General features: G+C 48.0%; 1 protein-coding gene across 1 annotated transcript in view; it reads right to left on the bottom strand.

Moving 5' to 3' along the window:
* Positions 1–4,629: 4,629 nt before the first annotated feature.
* Positions 4,630–19,261, bottom strand: part of LGMN (legumain) — a 31,675-nt gene continuing 17,043 nt past the window's right edge. Inside the window, exons 7-14 of the mRNA XM_081213363.1 lie at positions 18,411–18,473; positions 16,877–16,943; positions 13,330–13,448; positions 11,009–11,098; positions 8,800–9,000; positions 7,207–7,380; positions 6,690–6,757; positions 4,630–5,455 (exon numbers count right to left, since the gene is read on the bottom strand). Coding sequence (XP_081069489.1) covers positions 5,416–5,455; positions 6,690–6,757; positions 7,207–7,380; positions 8,800–9,000; positions 11,009–11,098; positions 13,330–13,448; positions 16,877–16,943; positions 18,411–18,473 — 822 coding nt within the window. The 3' untranslated portion in view covers positions 4,630–5,415. The remainder of the gene's footprint in view (positions 5,456–6,689; positions 6,758–7,206; positions 7,381–8,799; positions 9,001–11,008; positions 11,099–13,329; positions 13,449–16,876; positions 16,944–18,410; positions 18,474–19,261) is intronic.

Below are 19,261 nucleotides of genomic sequence, written 5' to 3'. Positions count from 1 at the left end.
GTCGGGCCGGGGGGAACTGCTGCTGCTGCAATCCTTCTTGAGAAAATAAAATGTTTGCTTTCTCAAAAACAGGATCTGGCTCTCCTCTCATTTTGTTTGGTATCTGCTTTCCCTTGTTTTTCTCATTCTCCTATACACGCTAATAGGTGACGCAATATCCTCGTGATGGCTGTGAAGCAGAAGATTATGGGACTGAGCCTAGATGACCCTTCCCAACATGTTCCTAAGCAGCAAAGAAAAGATGTTGAACTGCAAGTGTGATAAAAGAGGAATAAGATTACACTGAAGGACACCCTAAATGTGCTCTCAACCACCCAAAAGGAGCTAAACTCCATGGTAGGAGTGGCAAACCTCTGACCCTCCAGATATCGTTTAACTGCACCTCCCATCAACCCCAGCCAGCAAGGCCAATGACCAATACTTAGCTAGGTGAACATACGAGACTGGTAAGTTAAAGTGCACTGGACATGCCATCTTTATGTATACAAAAAAATTGAAGGTAGCAGCAGATTGAATTATTTAACGGGGATGGAATGGTGCTTCATCAATCACCTTGAGCAGCCAGTGGATTGGGCAGTGCTATTTGCACCATTTAGCATACCCTCCATCCCCTAAACTAGCTTGGGTGCAGTGGAGAACGCTGTCTCATCACCAGTGCTAAAGCCCGATTCAAGTGCTTCTCAGCTTCTGTAAGGGCAAATTGAGGAAGCCCACCTTAGGGAGCAAAGTAAAAACATTCCTTCCAGTAGCACCTTAGAGACCAACTAAGTTTGTTATTGGTATGAGCTTCCCTGTGCATGTACACAAAAGCTCATGCCAATAACAAACTTAGTTGGTTTCTAAGGTGCTACTGGAAGGAATTTTTTTATTTTGTTTCCACCACAGCAGACCAACACGGCTATCTACCTCTAATTAGGCAGCAAAGGGTCTTGCCTGTAGAGTGTGCAAGCCAGGCCTTGTGGTGCCCACACAGCTCGGCCCTCCAACACTTCCCTGGCACTGCCCAGGGGCAGTTCTGCTATGAAACTATGAAGCTTAAGCTTCATGGCCCCTAATCCTGGAGGGGCTACAGAGAAGGCTTTAGATCACATTGCTTAAACATTTTGGGTAGAGAACCCCCAATTCGAGCCACGCAACTCAAGTGGATTAATTTTGTTTTGTATGTATTCCAACAACTCCTAAGTTTGAGAGTCAGTAGCACAGATATTGTAAAGGTGTCGTGTTGTGGTAAGTTGGCTGTCCTGCTGTGGCTAATATATTTTTACTCCCTTACTTAAGTGGATACCTAAAGTACAAACTCACGAAAAGAATTGTAGTGATCTGTCATGGAACCACGCCTCTGAAGAAGATAACAGTGGTTACGCAGACCTTGTTGCTGGTTGCAAAGGAGCCCCCATAACAGTTTAAGCTTCAGGGGCCCCCAAATGTAGGTCCATCACTGTGCAGCAACCACTCTCTGCCCTCCTGCATCCACTGCCTTAGGTGATCATTTCACTTTGCCTTGTATGGAGTGTTGCAATGGCCTGCAGACCACCCTGGGATTCCATTCTGGGAGGTAGCAATGCTCCTGAATGCATGTTGCTGGAAACCACAGGAGAAGGCTCTTGTGTGCGGATCCTGCTTGCTGGTTTCCCACAGGCAGGTGTTCAGCCACTGTGGGACCAGGATGCTGCACCAGACGAGCCATTGGCCTGATCCTGCAGGCTTTTCTTATGTTCCATGGGGTAAGGCAGATATAGGCAAGTTGTGCCCCTCCCATGTGTTATTGGATTTCAGCTCCCATTATTCCTGACCGTTGGCCATGCTGGCTGTGACTGATGGGACTTGGAGTTCAATAACTCCTGGAGGGCTGCAAGCTCCCCATCCCTGGGCAACAAGGGGGAAGCACATTTGAAATTAAAGATATCTGAAGAAAATGTAAAGTGAGCAGTGGTGCTCCTGGTGTAACTGCTGCATCCAGGAATGGAAGAGATACCGTAGCTTTAAAAAAGGGTACTGATGGCTGTTGTCTTGGAAGGGATATTTTATTGCCTACATCAGGAAGGGCTGATGTGAGTTGTTGTCAAAAAGTTCTGGAGGGCAACAGGTTGTGGAAAGCTAGACTAGGAGGAACTCTCCCGGGGGTGGTGGTGATATTTTCTATGTCACAGAAAAATTGATCAGTCAAAAGAGGCAAGTTCTTGCAGAGAATTCCTCTTTGAATACAGTGGTACCTCAGGTTAAGTACTTAATTCGTTCTGGAGGTCCGTTCTTAAGCTGAAACTGTTCTTAACCTGTTCTTAACCTCCTGTTGCTCGTAAATAGGTACCGCTCTAGCGGGAAGGTAAACGGCGTTTCCGTGCATTGCTCTGGTTCGCCAGAAGTGGCTTAGTCATGCTGGCCACATGACCCGGAAGCTGTACACCGGCTCCCTCGGCCAATAAAGCGAGATGAGTGCCACAACCCCAGAGTTGGCCACGACTGGACCTAATGGTCAGGGGTCCCTTTACCTAGACATAGGATTAGGTTGGATGTAATATAAATTCCTCAAACTTTCAATCCTCAGGGGTTGGGTATTATTTGACAACTGCTACTTACGGAAGCATGCACTGTTCTTTGTTTATGGAGAAGTTATAAGACATTGCATCAATCCCTTTACTGATTACAAAATAAAAATGACTTCTCAGTGGAGCGGATTAGTTGTGCAAGAGTGCCAAACCCACTTTCACTGTGCAACCTTGAACTTGCCAGTCAAGACTCCTGCATTGCAGAGGGTTGGACTGGGTGACCCCCCCCCCCAAGTCCCCTCCAACTCTACAGTTCTATGATTCTTTGAAATCCCACCCACAAAATAGAAAGGGTCTGAAGGCACCCCTACATCTTGTCTTGGAAACATTCCTATAAAGAATAGATCTGTGCTGTTGGTTTAACTGGCAGATCTCTCTCTCTCTCTCTCTCTCTCTCTCAAAAAAAAAAGTCTACTACTCTGTGCCAGGATTACAACTGGCAGCAGCTGCAAGCTTCCAAGAGACTTGTTGCCCAAGAAATGTCCTAGTCACTCCAGAGAATGCAGTATATTTCTGGGGAAATATACTACTCAGACACCCATACACCAATATCTCGATAGTAAATCTGTCACTACTGCAATTTTTTAAGGCCTGGCATTAGGAACATAGAAAAATGCCTCAGGTCTTAGCAGACAATGTATTGCAGGCACTGGCAGGCAGCAGCTCTCCAGACAGGAGATTATGCCCAGTCAACCTGGGACTTTCTGGCAAGGCAAGGTGCTCTACCACTGAACTACAGCTCCTGCCACAATACAATTAATCTGCAACCGGCTGGAGTTCAGCCTTTGGGCCATGCATGTATAAGAGCTTAAAACACAGCTAAGTCATTCTTTTTCTCAATTCAAACCAAAAGCCGGCTTGGGGCAGGGGAATGCATCAAAACAAAGTATTTTCCTAGGAAAAGACAGGATGGATATGGGCTGTGAATAATATTGGATATACACCACTTTCTGAAACAGTGGTGGGAGCGCTCAGGATGCAGAGTACATGGGAGCATGCGCAACCGTCTAGGTCTCAGCAAATAATGAATGGATGAGTACTCAATGTTTTCAGAAGGCAACGGCAACATTTTACCTGCAGCTTCCTAGCATAGAACATTGGGGCTACAAGCAGCTCCATAAGCACTTGAAAAGGCCACATTAGAGTTGGGTGTTTTTGAAATACACAAAGGAAGGGTGAGCTAGGAAAAGCCAGCAAGGTGGGGGAATAGCTAATTTCAGTGGTTGCTAACTCCCAGTTTGGGGACTTGATTGGGCCTTTTTGCCACATTCCCCCCAAGACCCCACTGATTTTGGCAGCAGCAACAGGATGAAATTAAGTTGGTGCCATGCTGGGGACAGCAGAGCACAGCACCCTGGTAAAAAATGCAAGATGTTCTCTTCTTGATCATCCGATTGATTATGGGATGGGGAAAAACACCTCCTCAGCTCACCTGCACCAACCAGCTGAAGAAGGGGCTGTATGCAAGTGTGGGGATAAAGCCACCCAACTTTTGGCCATAGCCACCACTGTCATGCAACCCTCTGTCCAGGGGTGAATACAGACCACTGGACTAAGCAAAGGGCACATCTGCTCTATGTGAGCTTTCAGAATGGGATCCAATGTGGTTATCTGAAAGATAACCTCTTTCTCTCTAACTTAAATCACCAATGTTCCAGGTGCTTGGCAAAAAAAGGAGAAAATAAATCCTACTTTCACTGCATTATACTACTAGAGTGCCTCAGCAAATGGCAATAATGTAGTTCCACTGGGGAAGCCCACCTCATGAGAAGAGAAGACTCCCTGGAAAAGACCCTGATGTTGGGAAAGATGGAGGGCACAAGGAGAAGGGGACGACAGAGGACAAGATGGTTGGATAGTGTTCTCGAAGCTACAAACATGAGTTTGACCAAACTGCGGGAGGCAGTGGAAGACAGAAGTGCCTGGCATGCTCTGGTCCATGGGGTCACGAAGAGTCGGACATGACTAAATGACTAAACAACAACTGGGGAAGCATCAAAGAGGCTAAAGTTAAACCACAAACACACCTGAGGTGCAAGTTGCTGCTTAACAAACCACCCCGTTAAAAGACTGGAGACAAATGTGAGTTTAGAGTGAGGCATAAGCAGCTCAACATGTTTTATTATCCTTCACAGGTCAACACTGCACAATCTCCCACCAAGTTGTGTAAACATACAATTACATAAGAATCAGAAAACAGAACAGACATTCGTCTCCTTCAGTGTGGGGGGCTTTTGTGACCACGGTTTTATCTTCAAACAAAACCCAAGCATTTTAAATCAAATTATCCAATTAACCCTCTCACACACCCCTCCACAACCCCAATTTACAGCTGGCCTTTTATTCTTCTTGAGATGTGCAATCTAGAAGCTTGCAGTCAACCCTTGGGTCCTTAAAGCATTAATTTCCAATTATAAAAACAAACAGAAATGCCATATCCACTACAGGCCATTTTTCTGTGTGGAATTCCTTAGTTAATTCTCAAAAAAGGAGGCCACCAAAACCTGAGCAAACGATTAAAAAAAAGAAAAGAAAACCAGTACAATTCAAAGCAATCCCTTTGCTGTAATTGCCAAAACAGTCTCAGAGTGGAATTCAATAATGCGATTCTGAAGGCGCTGATGAAGTTGTCCGTTCCAGAAGACTTCAGGAGCAGCTTCTGGAGTGAGACACGCCCTTGGAAGGGATCCTGTCTCACCCTCCCAAGGCTTTAAAGTGCAGAACCTGGTGGCTACCCCTCCATGGCTTTTTTCTTTTTATTGACAGAGGACGCACTTGACTGCCTTTGCTTTATGTTAGTTCCTGGGTTTGACGACTACCACATTATTAACTGCTCGTTGCTGAATTTCTCGACTGAATTGCTTTTTGGTTAAAATTCATTGCAGGCTCGATCCATGGCTGATAGTATTCTGCAAGAGAAACGACAAGCGTAAAAACAAGGGTTTTCTCACGGCACAAATTTGTTTTGCGTACTAGGGCAGTGTTTCGTAAATTCGGGTCTCCGGCTGTTGTTGGACTGCAACTCCCATGATCCCCAGCTAGCAGGACCAGGGATGATGGGAACTGTAGTCCAAAATGCTGGAGACCCAAGTTTGGGAGCACTGTACTGTGGGCTGCATCCCCTGCTTGCACTGCCCACCAGCCCTGCCTACCTGCCACAGCTCCTTACACTTCACAGTGGTACCTGATGAGAGAAGGTTGTGCTGGTTTCCCCAGCTTTTCAGATCACTTGCAGAGAGGGGAAGGGCTGTGGGGCAGACCTCCCTGCACCTCCCACTTCCATCTTCAATAAGCAGCAGCAACCTGACTTCTCCCTTTTGCCACCCACCTGCCTGAGTCGCTTGCTCTGCCTGTCTGCTCACACACTTCTGACTGCCGCCAGGGGGTGGGAGGACAAAGAGCAGAAAGACTCTCCCCGCTTTTCCCACTGCCAAGAGCTGTAGTTTTGAAGCGCAGGCTCTCCTTTCTTGGTGGCAGCAGCAATGTGAACATTTCTCCCTTTCATTCCTCTCCCTCCTTGCCCTTTGGTGACGGTCTGCTTGCTTCACTGGCCCGCTTATAATAATACAATTTGTTACTTCTATCCCGCCCATCTGGCTTGGTTTCCCCAGCCACTCTGGGCGGCTTGGACATTCCCCCACCCCTGGGTGCCAGCGGCGGAAGCAGCAGCAATGGCCCCTTGCTCCCCCCTTTTGCTTGGGCAGCAGGATAGCTCAGTTGGTTAGAGCAGGGTGCTGATAATGCCAAGGTTGCAGGATTGATCCCTGCCTGGGACAGTTGCATCTTCCTGCATCGCAGGGGGTTGGGCGAGACGATCCTCTTCCAACTCTACAATTCTATGATTCTCTCACCTTGCTTAAACTTGGCTGCAGATGCACACTCCATCACTAGCATGACAAGCGGCAGGTGCAAATATAGTACCGTAAGATTAAACAAAGATACACACATCTATCTATGGTTTACTGGCACGTAAATGCTAAAAGCACATTACATGTAACAGTTCTCTCTCCCTCTCTGCGTTGATAGAATATCTATCTTCAGATTCCTTATACAAGGTAGTAAGAACTAGCCCAAATATACAATTGACGTTCTCCTTCTAGAAAATGCACATTACACCTCAAATCATTTGTACACAGATTTTACCTGTCAATGGGATATCCTGTTTCACAGACGTTGACCAAAGCGTACAGTTGTCTCAGAGCATATTCATACTGAAAAACAGAAACAAGCAGGAGAATTACACCTTTCCCCCACTCAACGCATAATCCTAAGGGAGGCAGCTGTTCATCTGAGGGCTGTAGTCCCTTTCAGTGGGGAGAGGGAAGTAATGGCTATGGGTGAAGCTGAAGTCTGTGGGGGTGAAACCAGAGCAAGAGATGGGTAGGGACATGGCTTCTCTCCCCCTCCCCTTCATTCCCAACCAGTTTGCTGTCAGGGGAGGTCAGACCACTCTTGCCAGAGGCACAAACTGATCACTCACTGACGGCTCACTCACAGAACTAAAGCAACTGATCAGATAAAATATCCCTCTCAAGACAACCAAGATATCTTGATGCAAGCTCCTCCCAGAGAGGGATGCAGCAGTTAGCCCAGTCTACTCATCACCTTGCACTTAAGTGTGGCTATACTGAGCCTTGGCTCCAAGTCTGAAGAGACTTACCACAGGGGAAGCATGCCAGTTGAAGCAATGGCTCTTGAAGTGGCGCACTGAGGCCTCGTAACAGTCGTAATTCGTGAGGCTCATCCTCTCCGACAGGAGCTGCTCTGTGTGCTCACTGGAAAGCGTTATGAAGGATATAATCTTGCGCATGGCATTCTGGATTTGCTCTTTAGCCTGTGGAGGAAGAGACAAGAGTAACTCTTTTGTTATCTAGAACACAGTTCCTTAGTGCCCTCTAGGCAACTGCGGCTCTAACAGAAGCCTCCTGTTCTTACACAGCTTTTTGGGGGGAGGGGAAGGGAAGGGTCAAACCAAAGAAGTCTGCTAGCCACAACCACCATGTCCATTTGCCTTTTGAACATCTCATTTCTGGTCACATAACTCAGAGCTGGAAGTTATCACAGAAGTCTCGGCTGAGACATTCTTAATACAAGAACCGAAAGCATCCTAGGCTGAGTTTCGCATCTTGCTATGCTCAGGTGACCTCTGGGGGAAATCACAGCACATCCCCACCGCTCATGTGGGGGGAAACATGTCTCTTCCTTCTGTTCACGCTGGAACAGATGGTTCCCACAGTCTGCTGTGAAAGCACCTTTTCTGGGGGCTGTGCACGCAAAACATACCGAAAAAGGAAGCTTGGGAAGTTCCCGTTTGAAAACAGAAAACCTCCAAGCTAGTTGGCAGCCTGTTGAGGTGCTTCTCAGATCATGAGACAGTATCATGGACAACACAGACAACAAGTATTTCGTACGGCAGCATGCTGACCAACTCTCAAAAACTGCTGCCAATAGGCAATGCTGAATTCATCCTCGCTCAAAAGTTCACCACCAAAATTTGCAGAAGAGATATTTTAAGGAAGCAGCTCCCCCCCCCCAACCCTTGCACGTGCAAAGCAGGAGCACTCAAGCATATCAGCGCTGAGTATAGTGCTCAGGGGGCATATCCTGCCTGTTTGTGTAGAACCAAAGGTGAAGTATTTCAGAAGCTCTGCAAATGCCATCTTGGTAGTCAAAACAACTCCACAATTAACTGGCAGTAGTTGTAACAATCAGCTGGTATAAGTTTCTACTTTTTATATAGGCCGATCAGCTTGCTTTGATGTTATCTGCGTGCTTGGGGTGCTGGTCTCTGAGCCCAGGAAAGGAAAATATCTGTAAGATTTGGTTATTTGCCACCTATGCCCTTATCTGGTCAGGTGGAGTGATGGGAAGCCCTGACCCAAGTGATGCATGCTGCTTTGTGTATAAAGAACATATGAATGTTTGCTTGGGCATGGAGAAGCCATCTCCTTGTTGCGGTGTCCATCCCATGTCTGCAAAGGCCGCGAGACCTGGCAGGCTGATTTGTTGCAAGTCTACACCTTTCTTTCATAAAGCACTAGAACAGGTCACTTGAATGCTTTCGATATCCTTTTCTTTTGTATCCCTGCACCAACCACTGCACAGAGCCCTCCCTCCTTTGGGTTGGTGATTCAGAACATTGTTCTATCAAATGAAGTACAACACGAATTAGCGGCATTCGCATGGGTGCAGTGAGCTCCTACTTCCAACCCTGCCACACTGTCGTTAATATTGCGCCCCTCTCGGCTCTTACCTCCAGGTGTCTCTTCATCTCTCCTAGAATCGCCTTGGCCTCAACCGCATCATTTGTGGCCATCAGTTTGCGCTTCATGATTGCAAGGGGGACGTCGGGGCTGGGGGTGAGGTCATAGCGACTCACGGGGGGCAACGAAATGGGGGCGCTGGAGGCGCTTCTTGTGCCCTGGAACTGCGCCACTTTCATGTGAGCGATGGACTGCAAGGGGTGGGGGAGAGAAGAACAAAAAGACACCCTTCACTTTAATGGGACGGACGCATTTTTGGGAAGCAGAGCTGCTTTCCAAAAGCTTGCAATTGCTTGAAAACCTGGAGGGGACTGGTTTTCAATCAATTGGTTTGTTCTTCCAGCAGCCCCTGAGACAAGATGGGCAAGTTTCCTAAGGCTACCTGGTGGACTGAAAGCAAGGATCTGAGCTAGGTCCTCTCACATCTGTTTCCAGGCACTGTTAACACACCCAATAAAACACCTTGAATGGAGAGGCCATGGAGAAATTAAGCTGAGCTTCAAGAGCACCTGTGATTTTATATAAGCAAGTGCTTTACAGAGGCCTGAATGTACAAGCTGTATCCAAAGTATCCATACTTGGCGATGCACTGGGAGCCAGAGTGGCGTAATGGTTAAGAGTGTTGGACTAGGATATGGGAGACCCAGGTTCGAATCGCTATTTTGTCATGAAGCTCACTGAGTGACCTCGGGCCAGTTACCGTCACTTAGCCTAACCTACCTCACAGGGTTGTTGTGAGGAGGAAAATCATGTGAGATCCTTGGAAGATAAAGGTGGCATATAACCATAACAGTAATTTGCCTATTTGTAACAGACCTATTTGCCTCACGACACGAAAATTCCTGAGAGTTCTCTGGAAAGAGGGATTTGACTGTTAAACTGTAGCTGTGAGAGGAATGAAGGTTTCCTACCAACTCTCATGAGCCTTAAACTACATTTCCCAGGATTCTTTGGGGCTAAAGTTGGATGCAACCTTGAGAAGCTACCTTATACCAGGTTAAACTGCTTTGTCATCTAGCCCAGTACTGTCTACCTACTCTGACTGGCAGAAGCTCTCCAGGGTCCCAGGGCATGTGTTACCCAGGGTGATGCCAGGGACTGAATCTGGGACCTACTGCATGCAAAACACATGTGCTTTACCACAGGGATACAGGACCCATCTGCAATTTGAAATTGGCTGAAAACACGGAAGGCTGGAGAAACCAGGAGTCATCTCAGCTCTGGAAGGAGAGCATGTTGCAAAACTGGAGGGACAAGGGGGAAAGGGGAAGGAGCCATGCCCTGGATAGTTGGTCTTGCAGCATTAAGACACAGGTTAACTGCTGAAGCAGGGCAGGGTTGGGCCTTTAAGCTTCCCGAGTAGGAATTGCGCCTGGGGCCTTTAGCAAACTACAGAGCTCCTTGAGAGGATGAACAGAGGACAAGTGTAAGGAACAAATTGCACAACACAAGCCCTCTAAAGTAGGGTTGCTGTAGGATGGAACAGTACAGAGTGCTGGATTAAGAAATCCTGGGTTTAAATCCTTGCTCAGTTGTGAAGTACACCAGGAGACCTTGGGCAATCACTTTACCTACTTCCCGAGGCTGTTGTGTTAAAGCGGGGGGGGGGGGGAGGGAAGGAAGGAACCATGTACGCAACTCCCTGCCCCCAGCTCTTGGGTAAGGAAAGCAAGAAATAAAGATTCTGTTCCCCCATTTGTTTCCGCTTTTTCCAGTTTCAAGATTTAGGATGCAGACTTGAAGGTCTGGGTCAAAATAGCTATGATTTGGCGTACAGTCATACCTTGGGTTACAGACGCTTCAGGTTGCGTTTTTTCGGGTTACGGACCGCCGAAACCCAGAAGTACCCGAACAGGTTACTTCCGTGTTTCGGCGGTCGCGCATGTGCAGAAGTGCCGAATCGCAACCCGCGTGTGCGCAGACGCGCCGCTGCGGGTTGCAAATGTGCATCCTGCACGGATCACGTTCGCAACCTGAGAGTCCACTGTACTGTTAGAGTGCTTGACCGGAAGCTGGGAGACCCACTTGGGAATGAAACTCACCGGGCGACCTCAGGCTGGATGCCGTCTCTCAGCCTAACCTACCTCACAGGGGTTGTAGTATTACAGAGAAAACCACAGACAAGGGTAAGAAATACAAAGTAAACATTGGTGCAAAACACAACTGTCCGCAATTGCCCATTTGAGACCAAACACTCACCAAGTTTCCATACTGCATCACATGGCTGGTGTTTGTATGCTTCTTTACCAACAGAAACTGCTTGTGCAGAGTTTCTTTCTTCAAATCCTCCTGCAGACCAAAAAAAAAAAAGGCATAGAGAGAAAAAGAAAGAAAAGTTGCACATGATTCAGCTATTCACATACCAACGCAATTGAAAAGGTTTTACTTCCCTTTTGGGAAAGAGGGGAGCTAAAAAAAAGACGACAACGAAGCAATTGCTGACCAAGTTCCTAATGCGATTGTGCAATCAGAAAACTTGAAACGGTACTTCAACAGACCTCCCATCGTGAATCATTAGTTCTTGGGCAAAGCTCCCATTGTGATTCATTCATTCTTAGTTAGGAAGTCTGCAATGAATGACTGGGCATCGAGAACTATGAAACAAATAGTACTATGGATTTATTCAGTCTGAAGTTTGAATGTCATTTGATGGTATTATTGTTCAACAGTTTGTGATGCTTTCATGACAGGTTTGTGGAAATAGTTCTTTTTAAAAATTTATACATTTTCAAATTTATACATTTCACTGATTTTACAATCATTTTTACATTTCAAAACCTGACTTCCTCCCCCCACTCCTTAAATTTATGTTTAACATTTTCTACATATCCAAATTAACTTAATTTGTTCATTTATTCCTCTTCTTTAAATATATACTGTTATGAAACTGTGGGTTATTATAATAATCCTGCCAATGCTTTTATCTGTTTGGTTTATGTAAATAGTTCTAATAATAGTAATAGTTTTGATAAATACAAGTTATCTGTGCCCTTTTCAGACATTTGCAGCCTATATCTGCCCTGCAGTTAGCTAGAAACACAACAGGTCTTCCTGCTACAGTCCACAATGGCAATGCATACAACCTCTTGTTGAATCTGGTATTTGCTGGATTGCTGTCCCCTGCATAAATCCTCCCACCAATAGTTATCTTAAGCCAGTGGTGTCCAAACTTTTTTCAAAGAGGGCCAGATTTGATGAAGTGAAGGGCAGTGGGGGCTGACCAAAGTTTTGGACCTTTTTTTAGGAGTGAAGTTGTTGAGCTTAAACCAACCAGTGGGCCAGATTAGGCCCCCGAAATAGACTTTGGACATGCCTGTCAGGCTATCTTAGCCCTTTCTCCAGCACACCTGCTGTCTGAAGAGCAGAGGGTACCAACTGGGGGGAGAGGGGGAAGACTTCTTAGAGCAATTGACTCTTGAATTTGTCTGTTTATCATCTATTGGTGTTGGGATATTGAGAAACGCAAAGGAGTCGTCATTAAACCCTCTGAAGATTCCCAGGAGAGCACTGTGACGTTAACATATGAGAGTGCTGGAGGTGAAATAGTTAAACAAGTTACCCAATCAGAACCCAGGGGGGTGGAGTCAGTGGGACTATAAAACCAGCTCTGGGAGGGGCGAAGGGAGGAGTTCGTTGGGAGTTGGGTGGTTGGTTGGAGTGGGAGTGAATTTGGATAGAGTCTGTGGGTAGGTTGAGTTAGTGTAGCAAAATAAGCTGAGTCAGGAACAGTTAGGAGCTAGGAAGACAAGTAAATATCTGAGAGGTGGTTTAGTGAGTGAGAGCAGGTAGCGGAAGTTATAGGTCTGGATAGACACCCCATGATTGTTATTGACCGATACCGTTTATGAACCCACACGCTTGTGAAACTGCAATAAATAAACAGAAGTTTATGTTCCAATTTAACCCTGACTGGACTCAGTATTGTACCAGGTAGGGCCTGGGTGGTGGCAGCGAGAAATAAAGTGGTGGCACAGGGATCAATAGACGGTGAAACGTCCGGGGACCCTGTGTGATCGCCACAAGCACCACCAACATCATGGGTGGAGTTGTCCCCAGAGGCTGAGGCAGCAAATTTAAGCTTGCACAGGTGTCGAAAGCTTGTGGCTTGTAGACTCAAGATAACGTCATCACTTCTAGGTGACATCTACAACGCCCAGGCCTTTAGACGCTGCTAAATCCTCTGCAAGTATGTGGATCTAGAGATGTAACTCTTGTGAGTCAGTTCCCTGCTTGAAAGAGGATGTCTCTACTAGTAAGCAGGAAGCCACCTTCCTACTTAGATGTGGCTGGTAATACTGGGGTGCACAATGGAAAGCCCTGTACTAGACATGTATCAAGGCAGCTTAGAGAAAACACTCCCGAGAATACACTGCCTTTGGTTCTCCTACTCTAAAAGGGCCCATTGTGGCTCTTGGTGGTAAACAAAACTGCACTAAATAAAGCATTTAAAGAACAAAACAAATCAAGATCCGTAATGTCAGATGAAAGAAAAAGGAAGTTACTGGATCTTGGGGACTCACCACATCGGAATCTTCCATCCAATTGACACTGTACCAGTCACCAAGATAGGTTTGCCTCTTGTCATCAAAATAACATGCGTAAGACGATTCGCTAGGATTAGCAGCAGTCGTGGCGTAAACTGCAAGGCAAATGGAGGGGGCACTATTTACTTGCTTCCCCATAGCTGGCACACGGCTGCCGTATGCGCTTGTCCGAGTGGCCTGATCTAAACCCAGCTGAAATTAAGAAGTTTGGTTTTAAGCTGATTTTAGACACATTTGCTCCAATCCAGAGCTCTGCGCACATTCAAAAGCCTTCCCCTAAAAGTGACAAAGAATGAATGGGAAAGCTTCCACACATATAGCTCCACACATGGAACATCCCTTCAGAAGGATGCCAATTATGTGCCAGCTGGAAGGGTTGGCGAGCAAAGCAGCGACTGGGTAGAGGAAAAGTAAAAGCTCTCAATATTTAAACTCCCATCCTCAAGGCCCCCATGTTGTTCTGCTACAACCTCCATAATCCCCACTGGAGTCTCATCTGAGCACCCAAGGTTGGTGTAGAGCGGTGCAGTGAACTTCCAGACCCCTCCAAGCTTCCCCAGATGGCAGAGCCACTGCAGTCAAGCCAAGCCTAACCTGTGCTACACCCAATGTCATGCATAGGAAGTCAGGTGTGGGGCAGGCAAGGACCTGACTCCACTGAAAGGCTTTCCAGGCACCGGCAATCAACTGTATAGCCCTGTGATCTGCTGACTGTCAGCTGATCTCGTGAAGCCCCTTGCAAAGCACTCCAGAAGACTTCACAACTGCAAGACTAAAGGATCAGCAGAGCACCTTGAAAGGTGCTTTGCAGGCTGTTCAGTTAACAGTACAGTGGTACCCCGCAAGACGAATGCCTCGCAAGACGGAAAACCCGCAAGACGAAAGGGTTTTCTGTTTTGGAGGCGCTTCGCAAGACGAATTTCCCTATGGGCTTGCATCGCAAGACGAAAGCCCATAGGGAAATGCTGGCGGTCGGGAGCAAAGACTTTTGCCCACAGCCGGCCTTCAGAAGAGGACCTCTTCTGAAGGCCGGCGGGGGGCAAAAGTCTTTGCTCCCCCCGCCTGCCTTCCCCCCCCCCGCCTGCCCCGGGCGATCTTAAAATGCTGGCGGGCGGGAGCGAAGCGTTCGCTGCCGACCCCCAGCATTTTAAAATCTCCAAGGGACAGCAGAGAAGTCTCTGTCCCGGGGAGATTTTAAAATGCTGGGGGTCGGGAGCGAAGCGTTAGCTGCCGACCCCCAGCATTTTAAAATCTCCCCCTGTCCCGGGAAGGTTTTAAAATGCTGGGGGTCGGGAGCGAAGCGCTGCCGACCCCCAGCATTTTAAAATCTCCCCGTGTCCCGGGAAGGTTTTAAAATGCTGGGGGTCGGGAGCGAAGCGCTGCCGACCCCCAGCATTTTAAAATCTCCCCGTGTCCCGACCCCCAGCATTTTAAAACGCTGTTCCGAAGGGGGGCGGGGACACCTGCCCCAGCCGCCCCACTTCGGAAAGCTGTTCCGAAATGGGGAGGGGGGGCGGGGACACCTGCCCCAGCCGCCCCACTTCGGAAAGCTGTTCCGAAGTGGGGAGGGGGGCGGGGACACCTGCCCCAGCCGCCCCACTTCGGAAAGCTGTTCCGAAGTGGGGCGGGGGGGGCGGGGACACCTGCCCCAGCCGCCCCACTTCAGAAAGCTGTTCCGAAGTGGGGAGGGGGGGCGGGGACACCTGCCCCAGCCGCCCCACTTCGGAAAGCTGTTCCGAAGTGGGGCGGGGACACCTGCCCCAGCCGCCCCACTTCGGAAAGATGTTCCGAAGTGGGGCGGGGGGGGGCGGGGACACCTGCCCCAGCCGCCCCACTTCGGAAAGCTGTTCCGAAGTGGGGAGGGGGGCGGGGACACCTGCCCCAGCCGCCCCACTTCGGAAAGCTGTTCCGAAGTGGGGAGGGGGGGCGGGGACACCTGCCCCAGCCGCCCCACTTCGGAAAGCTGTTCCGAAGTGGGGAGGGGGGGCGGGGACACCTGCCCCAGCCGCCCCACTTCGGAAAGCTGTTCCGAAGTGGGGCGGGGGGGCGAGGACACCTGCCCCAGCCGCCCCACTTCGGAAAGCTGTTCCGAAGTGGGGAGGGGGGGCGGGGACACCTGCCCCAGTCGCCCCACTTCGGAAAGCTGTTCCGAAGTGGGGCGGGGACACCTGCCCCAGCCGCCCCACTTCGGAAAGCTGTTCCGAAGTGGGGCGGGGGGGGCGGGGACACCTGCCCCAGCCGCCCCACTTCGGAAAGCTGTTCCGAAGTGGGGCGGGGGGGCGGGGACACCTGCCCCAGCCGCCCCACTTCGGAAAGCTGTTCCGAAGTGGGGAGGGGGGGCGGGGACACCTGCCCCAGCCGCCCCACTTCGGAAAGCTGTTCCGAAGTGGGGCGGGGGGGCGGGGACACCTGCCCCAGCTGCCCCACTTCAGAAAGCTGTTCCGAAGTGGGGCGGGGGGCGGGAACACCTTCTGAAGGCGGGCAGGGGGCGAAAGTCTTTGTCCCCCCTGCCTGCCTTCCCAGGGGCTTTTAAATCGCCCCGGACAGCGGAGAAGTCCTCCGCTGTCCGGGGCGATTTTAAAATGCCGCCCGCCAGCATTTTAAGATCGCCCCGGACAGCGGAGAAGTCCTCCGCTGTCCCAGGGTTTTTTAAAATGCTGGGGGTGGGAAGAAAAGCCCTTGTCCCCCCCCCCCCAGCCTTCAGAAGAGGTCCGGGGACAGACTGTCCCCGGACCTGGTCTGAAGGCGGTTTCCCTAGGAACGCATTAATTGATTTTCAATGCATTCCTATGGGAAACCGTGCATCGCAAGACGAAAAAACCGCAAGACGAAGAGACTTGCGGAACGAATTAATTTCGTCTTGCGAGGCACCACTGTATAGTCTTGATTTCAAACCCTGCAGGCAAAAAATGGGCCATGACTGTGATGCCAGACAATTGACAGCTGGGTACTTCTAGCCTCATGCTGAATTTGGCAAACAAGAGGGTGGGATGAGATCCTACCGGCCAGATCCAATTTCCCACCCCTGGTGTAAAGGTAAAGGGACCCCTGACCATTAGGTCCAGTCGTGGCTGACTCTGGGGTTGCGCCGCTCATCTCCCTTTATGGACTGAGGGAGCCGGCATACAGTTTCCGGGTCATGTGGCCAGCAGGACTAAGCTGCTTCTGGAGAAACAAAGCAGGGCACAGAAACGCCCTTTACCTTCCCGCTGGAGCGGTACCAATTTATCTACTTGCACTTTGTGCTTTCGAACTGCTAGGTTGGCAGGAGAGGGGACCGAGCAATGGGAGTTCACCCCGTCGTGGGGATTCAAACCACCCACCTTCAGATCGGCAAGTCCTAGGCTCTGTGGTTTAAACCACAGCGCACCCGCGTCCCTCACCCCTGGTGTAGATAAGACTTAAAAACCATATTTAACCCAAATTGCAATAATGCTTGCACGTTTTCAATACCTCCCAATGAAGACGTTTTGAATACAATCAGATGACTGGTCTCAGACCAGAACGCTGACTGTTCACTTACCATTTATATCATGAGGTAGATTTTTCATCATTGATCCAGATTCACATGCTTCAATGTAAAACACCATCTGCAATTTATGTTAAGAAATAGTGAGACACACTTCTAGATGTTTGGGTAAAGATCTGGTACCTGCTATTTCTCCCAAGTATCCTTTCCCTTACCCATAAGCTCACTGACCCATGCTCCATCTCCATCATATAGCGAAGATACTCTTTGATCTACAGATTATTACTGCTCACCATGCCTCTAGACTAGAGGGGGAGGGAAACTGGCTTATTGTGATGTGCAAACCATACCAAGGTAATTAAATCTCAACTACTATCTGAAACCAGCCAGTTTCATCAAACACAGCTTGTTTCAACAGCTAACCATAGTTAGTTGAATGCAACACTAAGCGGTAGTTATTCTAACTCAGAAGCTTCCAATCTTCTAGCAAGTACTCGCTAACCTTATCCACATAACGCTATTCAGAAATTAGCATCACATGCAAACTGGCCCTACCTGTAAGACTTGCAAAAACTAACTTTCACTGAATTGTCCCTAAATTCAACCCTGGGTTTCTCTAGCATCCTTTCTTGCCTTTTTGAATAGCTGTGGTCATAACAGGTATAAAAAAAGGCGCCACCTTACTCCACATTTACCAGAATTTGTTGGACCTTATACATGTTTCATATTCACTCAGAAGGCGCACCTACCAAGTTCAACAGAACTTACTTCCAGTTAATCAAGCAGAATTAAAATAATACTGCCTTAAAAAAAACAAGTGTTTATTTTCACATTACCCTCCAGAGCAGAATGCATAGAAACCGGCTGAACATTATACACAAGCTAGATACTCTGAAGGTAGGATGTGGCACAAAATGTTGGGTGAGGTTGTACCATTCCATCCCAGTTCAGGGTCTCCCTGCTGACCTGCCCAGTCTCACAACTGGGTGGAAGGATGTACAGAAGGAGGAATGGAATGAAGTCGTGGGAAGAGGGAAAGATACATGGAAATCAAAGCCTGTAGAAAGAACTATTTCCTTTTCTGGAGAGGCCACTTCCTGGTTCACATAGGTTATTTCCTTTAGGGTGTTTTCCCACCTTAAGGTGTTTTTGGGAACCTGCAAACTTTCAGGTTAACCCATGTTGACTGATACTTCTCTTTCCAGCTCTGTAAGCTCAGAAAATTTGAACTGGGAGAGAAAAAGAGGACACTTCCCATTCCAGTTTCAGAACTGTATTACTCCAGGTATGCTAAGGCAAGATTCTCTCAATATGCAAGAAAAAGGTGATGATAAAGTCCAATAGTTTTTTGTTTGTTTTAAAGGAGAGGGGGAAAGCTTAATCATACCATCTTTCCACATACTTCCGTGTTATTGAGTTTATGACTCTACTACAACATCCTTTCCAGTAACAATTAGCATGTAGAGCGGAAGAGTTCACAAAGCTGAGTCCTATGCAATTATAATGGCTGTCACTCTTAAAATTAAATAAATAAATAAATAAATAAATAAATAAATAAATAAATAAAGGTGGAAAATAGTCATTTTACCTTCTGGTATTTTTTGTGATGATGCATATATGAAATGGTCTTGTTCAATTCTTCTACGTGGAGCTGTAAAACAAGGAAGTACCTGATCATATCCCACTGCTGTCCACTAAAGTAATAAGAAACACATCTAGCGTACAATCAGGCATATGAAGCACTCCAAGTAAGTTATAGAGATCTTTACAATAACCTTGCAAGGTGGACTTGCATTGTCACAATTCCCATATTAACCGACGGAGGCAGGGAAGGCCAAGAATTCAGCCCCTGCTCTACTGAAAACACTCACTGGGTGTCCTGTCAGTGCATTCTCATGGATTAAGCTACCTTTCATGGCTGTTATATATTACCCAAAGTCCCAAAACAGCTACTTTTCTAGCCTTCAATGAGTGAGAGAAGTCTGATACAATATACTTCATTGTTGACCACTGTAAGAAGAAAAAATTACTCGCGTTTTCAACCCTTGAGGATAAGATACTCTATATACATATAAAGTCCCGGTGACTATCATCTCAGGCCAAGGGAGCTGGCGTTTGTCCACAGACAGCTTTCTGGGTCATGTGGCCAGCATGACTAAACTGCTTCTGGCACAACGGAACACCGTGATGGAAGCCAGAGTGCACGGAAATGCCATTTACCTTCCCGCCACAGCGGTACCTATTCATCTACTTGCACCGGTGTCCTTTTGAACTGCTAAGTTGGCAGAAGCTGGGACAGAGCAACGGGAGCTCACCCCGTCACACGGATTCAAACTGCCGACCTTCTGATCAGCAAGCCCAAGAGTCTCAATGGTTTAGACCACAGCGCCACTCGCTCCCTTATTCAAGAGGTACAACACGGTCACCAAGTATCATTTC

This window comes from Podarcis bocagei, assembly GCF_964188305.1.
Source record: "Podarcis bocagei genome assembly, chromosome: 1".
Lineage (NCBI taxonomy): Eukaryota > Metazoa > Chordata > Lepidosauria > Squamata > Lacertidae > Podarcis > Podarcis bocagei.
Note: the sequence above shows the minus strand (reverse complement) of the source record. Positions and strands in the feature narration are given on the sequence as shown.